Here is a 14,336-nt window from a genome sequence, read left to right on the forward strand (position 1 = left end):
CCTGAACCACCAAAGCCAGGTCAACTATTCCCTGCCCTGTTCCTACCCCAGGTCAGACCTCGCACCTGAAGTAAAGGAGCTCATGTGGTAGCGGAGGTGACTGATGGGAAAGAGAAAGGCTTCCAGTGAGGAGTCTGGGAGAAGGGGGAGAAACACTGTCTACAGGAATCGTAGCCCAGGAAGGCGCCCTGAACCTCATGAAAGACCAGAATTGCTCAATCATCGCACAAAACGGGCACCTCCTCAACCTCCCCCGAGTGCATGTCTCTCCAGCTTTGTACCTACAAACAAGTCAGGTCAAGGCCGTAAGAACAGGCCCCAGAAGCCAAGCTCTGAGCAGCAGGTCAGAGCCCTGGGCCCTCGAGCTGGCACCCACACCACCCAGAGCAGGGACTCCAGCTGAGCCCTCCTCCTTGAAAATCTCCAAGGATCAGGCCCTTATCTCCAAGAACTTGAGGGGGTCAAGGGCTCCAGACATATCTCTTCACGAGCTGCCTCATTGCCCCGTGACCTCCTTGTTTCTCAGAGTGTAGACCAAAGGGTTGAACATGGGAGTGACAGCTGTGTAGAAGACGGCAAGGATCTGGTCCCCGTCCTGGGAGGAGCCTGCCCATGGCCTCATGTAGGCAACAGTTCCCATCCCAAAAAAGAGCATGATTGCAAGTAGGTGGGAGGAACAGGTAGAGAAGATTCTTCAACGTCCCTGGGATGTCGCGACCCCAAGGATGATGCTAAGAATACAGGCATAGGAGGCTACAGTCAATGAGAAGGGGGTCAGGATAAAGGCTATCGTGAGGGCAAGATTGCCCACTTCACCCCACAAGGTGCTCAAGCTGGCCAGCCTCAGCACAGGCAGGATGTCACACAGGAAGTGATGGATGGTGTTGGTACCAGGGAAAGGCAAAGTGAAGATGAAGATGGAGTGAGTGGTGCCGGTGATGATGCCCATGTGGTAGGAGGTGCCCACCATGCGCACACACACTCCCTGGCCCCATCAGGGTGGAGTGATGCAGCTGCCGGCAGACGGCAGCATAGCGGTCACTGGCCATGGCCGTGAGCAGGCCGCGTTCAGCGATGACAGGGAGCGAGAAGTACAGCTGGGTGAAGCAGCCGGTGGGCGGGATGGCGGGGACGGAGGAGAGGAGGTCGGCCAGCATCCTGGGCACGATGGTCTTGGTGTAGAGGAGCCCCGCCACAGAGAAGTGGCGCAGGAAGAAGTGCATATGGGTGAGTGCAGGGCAGCGTCTGCCAGGGTGAGGAGGGATCAGCGAGTTGCCCAGCAGGGTGACCCGGTAGACCAGAAGCACCCCCAAACATGTGTTTTTGATCTGTTGATCACACAATAAGAAAAAATCATATATGAAACATGAAAAGAAAAAGATGGAATTTGTTTTAACATATTTTGGTATTTTTAAATTTCTGATTTACTTTCAACCAATTATGCCTACTTGTGCCTTTGGAAATGTTTTTATCAGTAGTTTAATTTTGCAATTCGGTGAATAGCGAATGTTTCCGATTGTCAGTGCACATTTTTCAGACATATGCGTCATAGAAAGGCTATGAGAAGAGCACTTAGGTTGTTTCCAGGTTTACGATTTGAGCATTTCTACAAGTTCCTGTAAAGTTCTGTAAAATTTTAAGTTCTCTTGCTTGAAGTAAAATTTCTGCAATCAATCTTAACCACAGAATGCATTGCTTCGTTCTCAGAAACTAGATTTTAGGTAGATTGGTGGCTCAGTGGTTGAGAGTCCGCCTGCCAATGCAGGGGACACGGGTTCGTGCCCCGGTCCGGGAAGATCCCACATGCTGCGGAGCGGCTGGGCCCGTGAGCCATGGCCGCTGAGCCTGCGCGTCCGGAGCCTGTGCTCTGCAACGGGAGAGGCCACAACAGTGAGAGGCCCATGTACCGGAAAAAAAAAAAAAAAAAAAGAACTTCTTTTAAACCTCATTTAACACCAAAGTCCTGGCTGCCTTAGGTATTTTTGCTCTACCACTTTAAAATTTTTAAGTGAAATAAAAGATAGTATTTGAATAAAATAAAATAATAAAATAGTTATAAATAAAAAACAGGAAGGAGGTGGTAGAGAGTCCGGGCAATGGACCCAAAAAGGCAGACTTTTTTCCGGAAGAGCAGTGTAACTCTGGAGGTATTCAAAATAATATCACATCTCCCCCGTGTGGTGAATCTCTGAGTAGCCACGTTCCAGGTCATCCCCTCTCTCTGAGCTGTGGGTGAGGAGATGGTAAAAGGAAGGGGACTTGAAAGATCTACTTGTCCAGACTCCAGTCTACAGAGGAGGAAGCTGAGATCTGGAAAAGCTCATCTGGTTCATCCTGGATCATTCAGTGAATTAAGGGCGGAGCCGAGCACGCCTGACAGGGAAGAGCCCATTCTCGCCTCAGGTAGGATGTTTCCATCAGGTCCATAGGTAGGTGAGGTGATTTCCGCCAGACCAGATCTCACATTCCTGGAATGCACCTGCTTGCCATTCCCCTGCCTGAGAACCTTTCTCCTCTTCTCCTCAAGTTTGCGTCCTGCCCACCTTTCCAGGCCAAGCACAGACACACACCCTCTAAGAAGTCTCCTCTGCTTCTCCCAGAAAAACCACATCCCCTCCACAGCCTTCCATGCTGTATCATTTCAAAACTTAGTAACTTGAAACAACAAGCATTTATAAACTCAATGTTTCTGAGTCAAAATTCCGAATGTGGGGGGCTTCCCTGGTGGCACAGTGGCTGAGAATCCGCCCGCCAATGCAGGGGACACGGGTTCGAGCCCTGGTCTGGGAAGATCCCACATGCCATGGAGCAACTAAGCCCGTGTGCCACAACTACTGAGCCTGTGCTCTAGAGCCCATGAGCCACAACTACTGAGCCTGCGTGCTGCAACTACTGAAGCCCACGTGTCTAGAGCCCATGCTCCACAACAAGAGAAGCCACCACAATGAGAAGCCTGAGCACTGCAACAAAGAGTAGCCCCTGCTTGCTGCAACCAGAGAAAGCCTGCGTGCAGCAACGAAGACCCAACAGCAGCCAAATAAACAAATAAATAAAAATTTTTTAAAATATCTGAAGGTTGACAACTGTAAAGTAAAAACATTAAAAAAAAAAAATCCGAGTGTGACTTAGCTGGGTGCCTGTGGCTCTCATAAGACTGCGGTCAAGATGGCAACCAGGATGCCCTTATCCCAAGGCTCCCCTGGGAGAGGGGCTGCTTCCAAGGCTCACTCCTGGGGCTGCTGTCAGGTCTCAGGCACTCACTGGCTGGGGACACCCATTCCTTGCCATCAGTTCCAGCTTATACCATGGCACAGCTACCTTCCCTCCGAGGGAGTGAGCGAGGGAGAGAGTGAGAGAGCGTGAGCCAGCAAGATGGAAGTCAGAGGCTTTTTGTAACCCAATCTCAAAAGTGGCAGCCCATTACTTTTTTTTTTTTTTTTTGGCCGCACCTTGCGACAGGTGGAACTTCCCCACCCAGAGATCGAACCCAAGCCTCCTGCAGTGGAAGCGTGGAGTCTTAACCACTGGACCACCAGGGAAGCCCAACAGTCTATTACTTTTGCTGTGCACAATCAGTTAGAAGTAAGTCCCTAATTTTAGCCCCAAAATGTGCAGGTTACAAAAGACCGTGCCTGTGATCTTGATCACTCTCTCACGCTCCCTCGCTCGCTCAGAGGAAAGGCATCTGCCACGTTGTGAGCCCCAACGTGTCAAGGACCTGGTGTGTCCGTTTACTCAAGGGCAGGGGATTACATGAGAGCCTGAGCTCCAGGAGGTAGAGTGGCTGGGGGCCAGCTGCGGGGGCTGCCTGCCACACGTGTGCAGCTCTGCTACAGTGGACATTGCCCGAGCATCTGCTGAGTCTAGCCCTAGTTGAATAATCACTTCAGTTAAATCCCATCATCTGCCTAGTGAACCAGGTGTTATTATTATCTCTTTGCAGATGAGAAGGCTGAGGCCGGGACATGTGATAGGTGTGACTTGCCCAAGTCCCTTTAGTCAGTAACCGAGCCAGGACCCAAACCCAAGCCTCTGACCCCAAGTCCAATGCCCTTTCTACCTCAGCTGCCTATCACTGATCACTCTCCAGGTTAGACTCCTGGTTTCACCACCAAGCTGTGTGACTCTGACCTCTCAGAGACTCGGTTTTCTCATCTGTAAAACAAAGATAATTCCTACGTCATAGGGTTGTTGTAGGAATTAAATAACATAATGTATGAAAAGCACTTAGCACAGTGTCTGGTATATAATAAAACTCAGCCTTGTGTCACATGAATCGGGAGAGGGAGAAGGTGAGTTCGCCATGTCCATTTCCACCCTGGTCTGGGAAGACAATAAAATTTCAAAACCGAAAAAGAAGCTACCCAAAGGATACCAAGGTTGAAGGAAAAGTACCTTGAAAGTTACTAGTTTGAGTAGAGAGGAGCTTCAGGAGGCCCTCCGCTCCCAGCCTCTAGGGCAAGGAGCGGGTTTTCTTCATCGTGTCCTGTGACCTTTCTCATAACAACATTTTTATTCAGATGAAAATAGAAATTGGTTGGCTGCAGGATCTGGGGTGTGGGTTGGTGGGTGGACATGAGGGGAGCCAAGGAGAGGGAAAAAGAACTGAAGAATAATAAAAAGAGAAACGGGATCCGTGGCTGTCAGCCAAGCCCACAAAGATTAGAAGATGAAACAGGTCTCAAGTTGCAGCTGAAAACATCAGGTTAGACCCAGGGAACTAGAACTATAGTGGCCTCCAGCCTAGAGATCACAAAGACACACGTAAGTCTAGGAAATCCATGTATCCTGAACCCCAGAGCTTCCTGACTCTCCGGGGCTGAGCTTTCACTTCGTGGGGAAAATGGGTAAGTGAAGATCTCACAGGTGCTAAGAGCTCCTGAGAGAGTGAGCTTGGGGCAGGAGACTGGCTCTCCAACCCCCTGAGATCCTTTTAGCTCTGAAAGTCTAAGGAGCGTTTTACGTACATCCACATGTAACTTAATGATTAACAAATACTTTCTCCTCTGGGTTGCTGTGTAAGTTTTAACTAATTCCTCGGGGTCAGCCAGGTCTCCCTCAGGTCTGCCCACCAGCCCCGCAGACCCCAGAGCCTTGGCAGCAGTAATGACCTCAAATGAGAACATCTCCACAAGTACAATGGTAATCACAGCCACAATAACTGAACAATTAATTTTGTCCCTCAACGTTAAAAAAAAAAAAAAGAAGAAAGAAGAACACAGGGAACTATACCCAATATTTTGTAATAACCTATAAGAGAAGAGAATCTGAAAAAGAATATATATATTAAAAAAAAGAATATATATATATATATATACTCAGTTACATATGTGTGTGTGTGTAACTGAATCACTGTGCTGTACACCTGAAGCTAACATGATACTGTAAATCAACTATACTTCAATTTTTATAAATAAATAAAAAGAAAAAGTTTGCAGCCTAGCAATGAATAGAGCAATTCAGCAATTTCATGATCTCATTTGGTCCTCGAATCAACCGTAGAGACAGGCCTAGCAGGTATTACTACCATGTTTTAGTAAAAACAGAAAACTAAGGAGCTACGACGTGACTGCAAAGTCACTTGGCCAACGAGGGTGGAGCTGGGACTTGAAACCTAGAAGCCAAATCTCTGGCTCCCAGTCCAAGACACTCTAATACACTACCCAGTCCTGCCCAGCTGGGAATCCCTCCCTTACCAGCTCTGTCCCCACATCTGTGACTTGTCCTCTGAAAGCCCAGCTCCTTCCAACATCAAGAGGCCACAGTGTCTTACACGGCAACCCAGGAACAGCTGACCTCCTCTAAGAATCCCCCTACTTTCTCACATCCTGCCCCCTCAGCATCCAGCCAGGCTTCTGGAGCAAGAACGAGGGCATCCTTTGGGGAGGTCATTGGCCCCTGCCCACGGTCCTCACGATGCGTCTGTAACCTACCCACCACTCTGCCCTATGAACTTCCATCCCAGAGCTAAGGGGAGACTCGCTGTTTATATTTGTTGATTTGGTGTTTCGTTTCTTGTTGCCCAGCATAAATAGCTTACAAAGACATAACAAACAAACCAAAAAAAAGGGGGAAAGTAGGAGCAAAGGAAATAAAGAGAAAGAAAATAAATTTTTAAAAAAGAAAAAGTTAGGAATATAAAATAGAGCCAAGAATGAAACTTTAAAATGCAAAATATAAGACCTATGCCCTTCCTAAGGTTGGGCCACAAGTTTGGCTCAAAACTGTTTAGCAGCCAACCCAGAAAGGAAAGTGCAGTCAGTTCCAGAGTTCACAGTGTCCATGAGATAAAACAGAGATAGACTACTCAGGGCAGTATAACTGTTCTTGGAGCTAAGACCAGACAGAAGGCTCTCCCAAGGACACCCCTAGAGAGATGATTGTGGTTCACGTCCTTACCATTGCTTTAAAAGGGAGTTTCTTGGGATGGATTCTAACAACTGCTCTCAACACAGGCGATGCCGTTGCACCAAAGGACTTTGGCAGCTGTGGGAGGGACCGGGTGCACCATGTACCCAGCTCTGTCCTCATGGACTTTGATCTAGGGCAGGATTTCTCAATCTTGGTATGATTGACATTTGCGGCCAGGTCATTCTTGCTTGTGAGGGGCTGTTCTTGCCTTGTAGGATGGCTAGCAGCACCCTTGGCCTCTGTCCACTAGATGCCAGTAACACCCTTTTCCCCAGTTGTGACAAAGTGTCTCCAGACCTAGTCTGACCGCCCCCAGTTGAGAACTACTGACCCAAGGGTAGAAATCATTGCTTCTATTTTCTTTTTAATGTGGAGAGACAAAAGGAACCTGGTTTTATTTTTATTATTTTTTACAGCTTTATTGAGTGCTTATTTACGTAATACAAAATCCACTCATTTAAAGTACGCAATTCTTGGGAATTCCCTGGTGGTCCAGTGGTTAGGACTCAGCGCTTTCACTGCTGGGGCCCGGGTTCAGTCCCTAGTCAGGGAACTAAGATCCTGCATGCTGCATGGCACAGCCAAATAAATAAATAATTTTAAAATATATAGTTTAAAAAATATAAAGTGCACAATTCAGTGGGTTTTAGTATATTCACAGGGCTGTGTAACCACCACCACTACCTAATTTTAGAACATTTTCATCACTTCAAAAAGTTACTCTGTACCCCTTAGCGGTCACTTCCCATTCATCCCTCCCCCAGTGTCTCTCGAATGGATTTGCTTCTTCTGGATATTTCATATAAATAGAATCATGCAACATGTGGAGTTTTGTATCAGGCCTCTTTCACTTAGCGTAACGTTTCCAAGTTTCATCCATGTTGTAGCATGTATCAGTTTATATTCTTTTTATTGCCAAATAATATTCCATTGTATGGATATATCATATTTTATTTATCCACACATCAGTTTAAGGGCACTTTGGTTGTTTACACTTTGGGGCTACTATGAATAACTCTGCAACAAACCCTCACAATTTTTTTTTTGAATTATAGTTGATTTACGTTGTGTTAGTTTCAGGTGTACAGCAAAGTGATTCAGTTATACATACATATATATCTTTTTTTTCAGATTCTTTTCCCTTATAGGTTATTACAAAATATTGAGTATAGTTCCCACACGTACACATTTTTTTAAAATTTATTTATTTTATTGATTTATTTTTGGCTGCGTTGGGTCTTCGTTGCTGTGCGCAGGCTTTCTCTAGCTGCAACAAGCAGGGCCTACTCTTCCATGCATGGGCTTCTCATTGTGGTGGCTGCTCTTGTTGCAGAGCATGGCGCTCTAGGCGCGTGGGCTTCAGTAGTTGTGGCGCTTGGGCCCAGTAGTTGTGGCTCGCGGGCTTAGTTACTCCAAAGCATGTGGGATCTTCTCGGACCAGGGCTTGAACCCGTGTCCCCTGCATTGGCAGGTGGATTCTTAACCACTGTGCCAGCAGGGAAGCCCACGTACAAATTTTTGAGTGGATATGTTTTCAGTTCTCTTTGGTATATACCTAGGAATGGAATTGTTGGTATGAGCTCTATGTTGTGTTGTTGTTGTTGTTTTAAAAGGAAGATGTATTTATTTATACTCATTTTTTAGATACCACACATAAGTGATATCATATGATATTTGCCTTTCTCTGTCTGACTTCACTTAGTATGATAGTCTCTAGGTCCATCCACACTGGGCAGCTTCAATCTTAAAATATTGTCACTGATTATTTGACCAATGCCCTGATGATAGGGCTTTCCTCACTGACCAGATAAAGACAAGGCCTGTGAGTGGGGCTTTTCCAGGGATCTTCCAGAAAGGTCAAACAGTGACAGTTCTCTGGGGTTCTGCTCTTTGGGGAGTGCTTCAGGAGCCCGGCAGGACTGGAGTTGCTTGGGTGTGGAGTGAGGTCACAGCTTTCTGTGATATTAATAAGTTGGTCCATAAGACTGGCACTCACGGTTTTCCATTGTTTTTAGTGCCTTTCTTGAAAGGGGAAATGCAGTTTCTGCACTGTTTCAGAACATACGAAACCATGAGTTAACTTTCTACAACTGTCATAACTGATTTAACATCCTATCTACAATCTGCATGTGGCAGGCGAGGTCACCCCAAGAGTGAGAGAGGGCTAGTGTTCTTCCATTTTTCAGACTGTGGGTATATTAGAAAATGAATGAGTGCCAGAACAGAGTTACTAAAACATTGGTATTTTTTTAACATCTTTATTGGAGGATAATTGCTTTGCAATGTTGTGTTAGTTGCTGCTGTATAGCAAAGTGAATCAGCTATACGTATACATATATCCCCATATCTCCTCCCTCTTGCGTCTCCCTCCCTCCCACCCTCCCTATCCCACCCCTCTAGGTGGACACAAAGCACCGAGCTGATCTCCCTGTGCTATGCGGCTGCTTCCCACTAGCTATCTACTTTACATTTGGTAGTGTAAGTGTATATATAAAACATTGGTCTATTTTTTATGTTTATTTTTAACCAACCAAAACTTCTAATACAATCAATAAATGCAAAGACAATGTGACCTTACTTGGCAATAATAGCAAAATCTATACTTGAGGGCCTCCAGGAATACAAGGCCCAGGCCAAAAAGCTCTCCTGGTTCCCTGCGTGATAACAAGAGCCTTCCTTTCTGTCCCTGTGGGAATTTCTCTGCTCCCCATGGGAGGTAGGGAGTGAGAATTCAGATAAGTCAACCTCCAGTTCTCTCTTACCAGGAGAGCACCTGTAGTAGGTCAAAGTGATGCCTCCTCGCAGCAAACCCAAGGAGGTGGGGAGAAGTTCATCCCCTCCATCCACGGCCATATCTCAGCCCCTGGCAGCATCCTTCTGCCTCTCCAGGCTTCCCCAAGTGAAAAAAAAAATCACTCCCAGTGCTATAATGGATATTTACACCATTTCTTTCCTGTCTGGCCAGGGAACTCTGGACAGAGCAGTCCAGAATAAAAGGACTAGACGGCAGCTTTATTTAACTCATCCCTGTATCACACAGCAAAGGAGTCCTTAAAGACCCAGGACTTAAGAAGAAAAAGGTTTCTTCTTCCTCTTTCTCAAACCATGTTCAAGCTTCAGATTTTAGCCAAGTGTTGATAGAAGCTCTCCTCTGTCCAGATTTTACCAGATCCAAAGTGGGGAGGAGCTCTCTGATTGCATGAATGGAGTAGGTTTGCGTGCGGTAGCCAGTTTCCTCACAAGTTATCTAAAAAGCAAGCACACCTCACTATAGCAAGGATTAATTTTTCTCTAGCCAGTAAAATCTGGTTTCACATTAAGAATATATTGCGGGCTTCCCTGGTGGCGCAGTGATTGAGACTCCGCCTGCCGATGCAGGGGACACGGGTTCGTGCCCCGGTCCGGGTAGGCCTGTGAGCCATGGCCACTGAGCCTGCGCGTCCGGAGCCTGTGCTCCGCAACGGGAGAGGCCGCAACAGTGAGAGGCCCACGTACCACAAAAAAATATATATATATATATATTGCCCCTCACGTTAAGATTTGGATTCTATTCCTTACAAAATGACAACCTATGCTAGGGAACACATGACTTCTTCCCAAGCCTGCATTAGCTCTGCTAGGTCACACACCCCCTCCTAGGTCAGGTGCAAACTTCAAGTTCCCATCCACAACACTCTTCCCTGAGAGAAGAAAAAAGGAGAGCTCAGTAAAAGCAGCTATCTGGCTTTGATTGAAGCTTTACTCTGATCTTCCACATCTTGATGTTTACTAGGCAAAATAATAATAACCATACAGTGATATCTTAGCTCTGAATGATGCAAGCGGTTTACAAAGCACTCTCACCTGCATTATTTCATTTGAGCCTCATCTGAGAGGTAGGCACAACGTATTTTTCCCTTGGAACAAAGGAAGAAACTAAGGCTCAGATAAATGACAGGCTACTTAGCTTGCAAATGGTAGAATGGGAACTAAGTGCGGAATTTCTGACTCACAGTTCAGTGCTTTTTATATAGCATATCATTGTTTACAGAGTGTTACTTCTTTAACATTGTCATGTCGGGCTTCCCTGGTGGCGCAGTGGTTGAGAGTCCGCCTGCCGATTCAGGGGACACAGGTTCGTGCCCCGGTCCGGGAAGATCCCACATGGCGCGGAGCAGCTAGGCCCGTGAGCCACGGCCGCTGAGCCTGGGCGTCCGGAGCCTGTGCTCCGCAACGGGAGAGGCCACAGCAGTGAGAGGCCCGCGTACCGCAAAAAAAAAAAAAAAAAGAATTATGGGGGTGGATGGCGGTGATGGGTCCACAACAGTGTTAATATATTTAATACCACTGAATTGTACAATTAAAATGGTGAAGATGGTAAGTTTTGTTATGTGCAGTTTACTACAACCAAAAAAAAAGAAGAAGAAGAAAAAATTAAATGATACCACCAAAACAAAAGAATAATTACACATTTTAAATAAATGAATAGCCATTCCACATGCAGGTATTTACACAGAGGAAATATAAGCATATATCCACACAAAGACATGGACATAAACGTTCATAGCAGTTCTATTTGTAATAGACAAAAACTGGACACAATCCAAATGTCCGTCAACAGCTGGATGGATAAATAATTTATGGTAAAATGGAATACCACTCAACAATAAAACGAATGTTGATTTTCTTTTCTCTAAACAAAACTTCCTTCAGCCACTACGCATGGGCACTCTACAAGAGGGAACGTCCAATAGCCTCAAGTCTCACGAGGAGCATTTCCCAGGGTCATTGGTGGCCTCTGGGGGAGGACGACTTTAAACAAAGTCCCCGGTTGGGGCGGCTGCTCTGTCCAAGTCCACTGCCTCTGTCCTGCCGGTCAAACCCACTGTGCCCCGGCCAGCGCGGGGCTGAGGGATAAGGTCTGGGACAATTCCTGAGTCAGGCAGGGATGAGCTATTTCAGGAAAGTGTCTCCACACGGCGCTGCTGGAGCTAGGGCAGCCCCTGTGCAGCTGCCCAGCAGAGAAGTTTTGTGACCGCCCCCCTGGGGTTGACACATCCTTCTCTGTGTTTGGCTTCTATCTGGGGCAGAGGCATGTTACAGTTTACAAAGCCCTGGGGGTGTTCCAGGGGCACCCAACCAGAATTTCCAACTCGCATAAACTGAGCAGAACCTGAGCCCGGAATGAGGCCGGGACGTGCCGCAGGAGTCTGCTCTGCCGGGGCATTTGGCCCCCATGAAGCTGTGATCTGAGACGTAGCTCCCCTCCCCCTTCCCGCGTCCCTCTGAGATGATCAGCACACACCAGCCTCTTCAACTGGGCACAGCGTTCCAGAACTCAGGACACACCGGCACCACCTGTTTCTTCGCCCCCACGTAATAAAATTGGTTGAAGAGCCTACGGGATTTTGGGACCGACGCCCTCTGGAGAGATTTCATACATCAACTCCTCCCCGGCAAAGAGGAAACGGCCAAGTAGGAGACAGGGAACAAAGTCCTATCACTGGGCGAAAGGAGACTCGAGTCTGCAGCGGCGGAGCAGAGAGACAGGCCAGCCACCCAAGGGAAGCTCCACTCAGAGCCAGGCTACCATGGACACCCTGGTCCGACTCCTGCAGCTGCTGGTGCTAATCCTGACCCTGCCCCTGCACCTCATGGCTCTGCTGGGTTTCTGGGAGCCCCTGTGCAAGACCTATTTCCCCTACCTGATGGCCATGCTGACAGTCAAGTGCAACCGCAAGATGGACAGCAAGAAACAGGAGCTCTTCAGCCAGATAAAGGGGCTGGCAGGAGCCTCGGGGAAGGTGGCCCTGCTGGAGCTGGGCTGTGGCACTGGCGCCAACTTCCAGTTCTACCCATGTGGCTGCAGGATCACCTGCCTGGACCCGAACCCTCACTTTGAGAAGTTCCTGACAAAGAGTATGGCCAAGAATAGGCATCTTGAATATGAACGGTTTGTGGTGGCTTTCGGAGAGGACATGAAACAGCTGGCCAGTGGCTCCATGGACGTGGTGGTCAGCACCTTGGTGCTGTGCTCGGTGCAGAGCCCAAAGAGGGTCCTGCAGGAAGTTCGGAGAGTACTGAGGCCGGTGAGCAGAATGGGAAGTGTATGGGCACGGGGCAACAAACGTAGCATCAGCCACCCTGGTGTCCAGGGCACCCAGGATGGGGAATCTCAGACACTAGTGCATTAGACACCCACCCACCGCCACCTGCTGGTGAACAGGAGATATGACCAGGGCCTGGATGGGGCAGGACAGGGTGCTGTGGAATCACACAGGTGATTCGCCTAACAAAGGGGGAAAGAGGGGTGAAGGACACCTAGGGATGTGGTGTTTAAACTGAGATCTGAGGGGTTAAGCAGGGGGTGGAGGGAGTGGCGGAAACAAAAGAGTGTTCTAAGTAGAGGTATTGGGGTAGTGGAATCCTTAAAGTTTGGAACTGGGTGTGGACAGAAAGGAGTTTAGGATGATTTCCAGGTTTCTGGCATGAGCGACTGGTGGAGGGAGTGAGGGAGGGTAGAGAGAAGTACCATTTGCAGGACAGAAGAAGCCTGTTTGGGACTTGTTAGGTCTGTGGTCCCATGGAGACAGCCGGGCAGAAAACCCAGAGGCACTTTAAGTCCAGATCTGGAGGTCAGAAAAAGACGTAGCTGGAGATTTAGGTTTGGACGTCATCAGCTTGTAGCTGGTAAATTCCAAGCGCGTTGGAATTTGAGACCGAAACAGGAAAGGCCGTAGCATATCTGGCTTGTATCACCTGTTGGACATTTCCTTTTAGATTCATGCTTTCTGGAAGGTTTAAATTCATTAACGTTAAGAGTTACTTGTAACTTTTGGTTGGTTTTTTTGTTTTGGGTGCATGAGATCACCTAGGGAGGGTACAGTGAGGAGGGAAGAGCTGGAGGAACCCCAGCTCACTCAGGAGCCCAGTGCACCCTTCCGTGGGATGCTGGCTGAGATGTCCAGGATGCAGGCGTCTTGGTCTCTGGAGAGGGCTCAGCGCGAGCATCTCTGTATCCAACGAGATCTCTGCTCCTGGTTCCCCACCTCCCCATCTGTCTGCCCTCGGCTACGCTGGCCTTCGGGTCATTGTTTAAAAATCTCTCACCGGTCATGGCCCCTAGGTCACAGGAGGCTCTTCACACTCACTTTGAGTTGGGGGGTAAGAGCCGGGGGATGCAGAGAAGGTCACAGAGCCGGACGGTCTCCCTAAACTCGCAGGCCAGCACCTCCCACTCCACCAAGAGGTTCTGACCAGGCTTGGTCAGCGGGATGGAGGTGAGAGTAGAGGAAGGTTGCGGAATGGAGCAGGTAAGTGACGCTCTCTCTTCTCTCCCAGGGAGGAATGTTTTTTTTCTGGGAGCACGTGGCTGAGCCGCGTGGAAGCTGGGCCTTCCTGTGGCAGCAGGTTTTAGAGCCCACCTGGAAACACATTGGGGACGGCTGCTGCCTCACCAGAGAGACCTGGAAAGATCTGGAGAATGCCCAGTTCTCTGAACTCCAAATGGAACGACAACCCCCTCCCATCAAGTGGTTACCTGTTGGGCCCCATATCATGGGAAAGGCGGTGAAATAAGCCCCTCCTTCTCCCACCTCTCCGCGGGGAGCCCCTCTCCTTCTCTAACTTCAACCCTTCCTTGTGCAGTGAGAAAGCTCTATTCCCACCCTGACTACGGGGCGGAAACAGTTACACCCTGTCATATCCCTAACTGCAAATTCCTCGACTGGGTCTCCCAGTTTTTGCCCACTACCCCTAGGACAGCTCCCCGTCCCTTCCCCGCGTTCCCCCCACTTCTGAGACCACACCCACGTGCCCCCAGGACCTGGTCACAAAAGTCACCAGTATCCCTGCCAGGCGCCCTGCGCTCCCTCCAACCACCACCTTTGTCCTGGGCTGTGGGGATGCAGAGAGAACCAGTCCTCTCTGGAGACCCTGCAGCACTC

The 14,336-nt window shown here is 48.4% G+C and overlaps 2 protein-coding genes across 2 annotated transcripts; one reads left to right on the forward strand and one right to left on the reverse strand.

The window, feature by feature from the left end:
* Nucleotides 1-461: 461 nt before the first annotated feature.
* OR10P1 (olfactory receptor family 10 subfamily P member 1) lies at nucleotides 462-3,843 on the reverse strand. The gene is given in 6 exon segments (XM_067698700.1): nucleotides 462-508; nucleotides 511-991; nucleotides 993-1,223; nucleotides 1,226-1,262; nucleotides 1,264-1,328; nucleotides 3,754-3,843. Coding segments are annotated over 6 exon segments (951 nt in total).
* A 7,495-nt stretch (nucleotides 3,844-11,338) lies between these two features.
* On the forward strand, nucleotides 11,339-14,220 carry TMT1B (thiol methyltransferase 1B). Its single transcript, XM_067696878.1, has 2 exons — nucleotides 11,339-12,479; nucleotides 13,732-14,220. The coding sequence occupies exons 1-2, from the start codon at nucleotides 11,982-11,984 to the stop codon at nucleotides 13,966-13,968; spliced, it is 735 nt and encodes a 244-aa protein (XP_067552979.1). The 5' UTR covers nucleotides 11,339-11,981; the 3' UTR covers nucleotides 13,969-14,220.
* The last annotated feature ends 116 nt before the right edge of the window (nucleotides 14,221-14,336 follow it).

Source organism: Pseudorca crassidens, chromosome 11, assembly GCF_039906515.1.
Source record: "Pseudorca crassidens isolate mPseCra1 chromosome 11, mPseCra1.hap1, whole genome shotgun sequence".
Taxonomy (NCBI): domain Eukaryota; kingdom Metazoa; phylum Chordata; class Mammalia; order Artiodactyla; family Delphinidae; genus Pseudorca; species Pseudorca crassidens.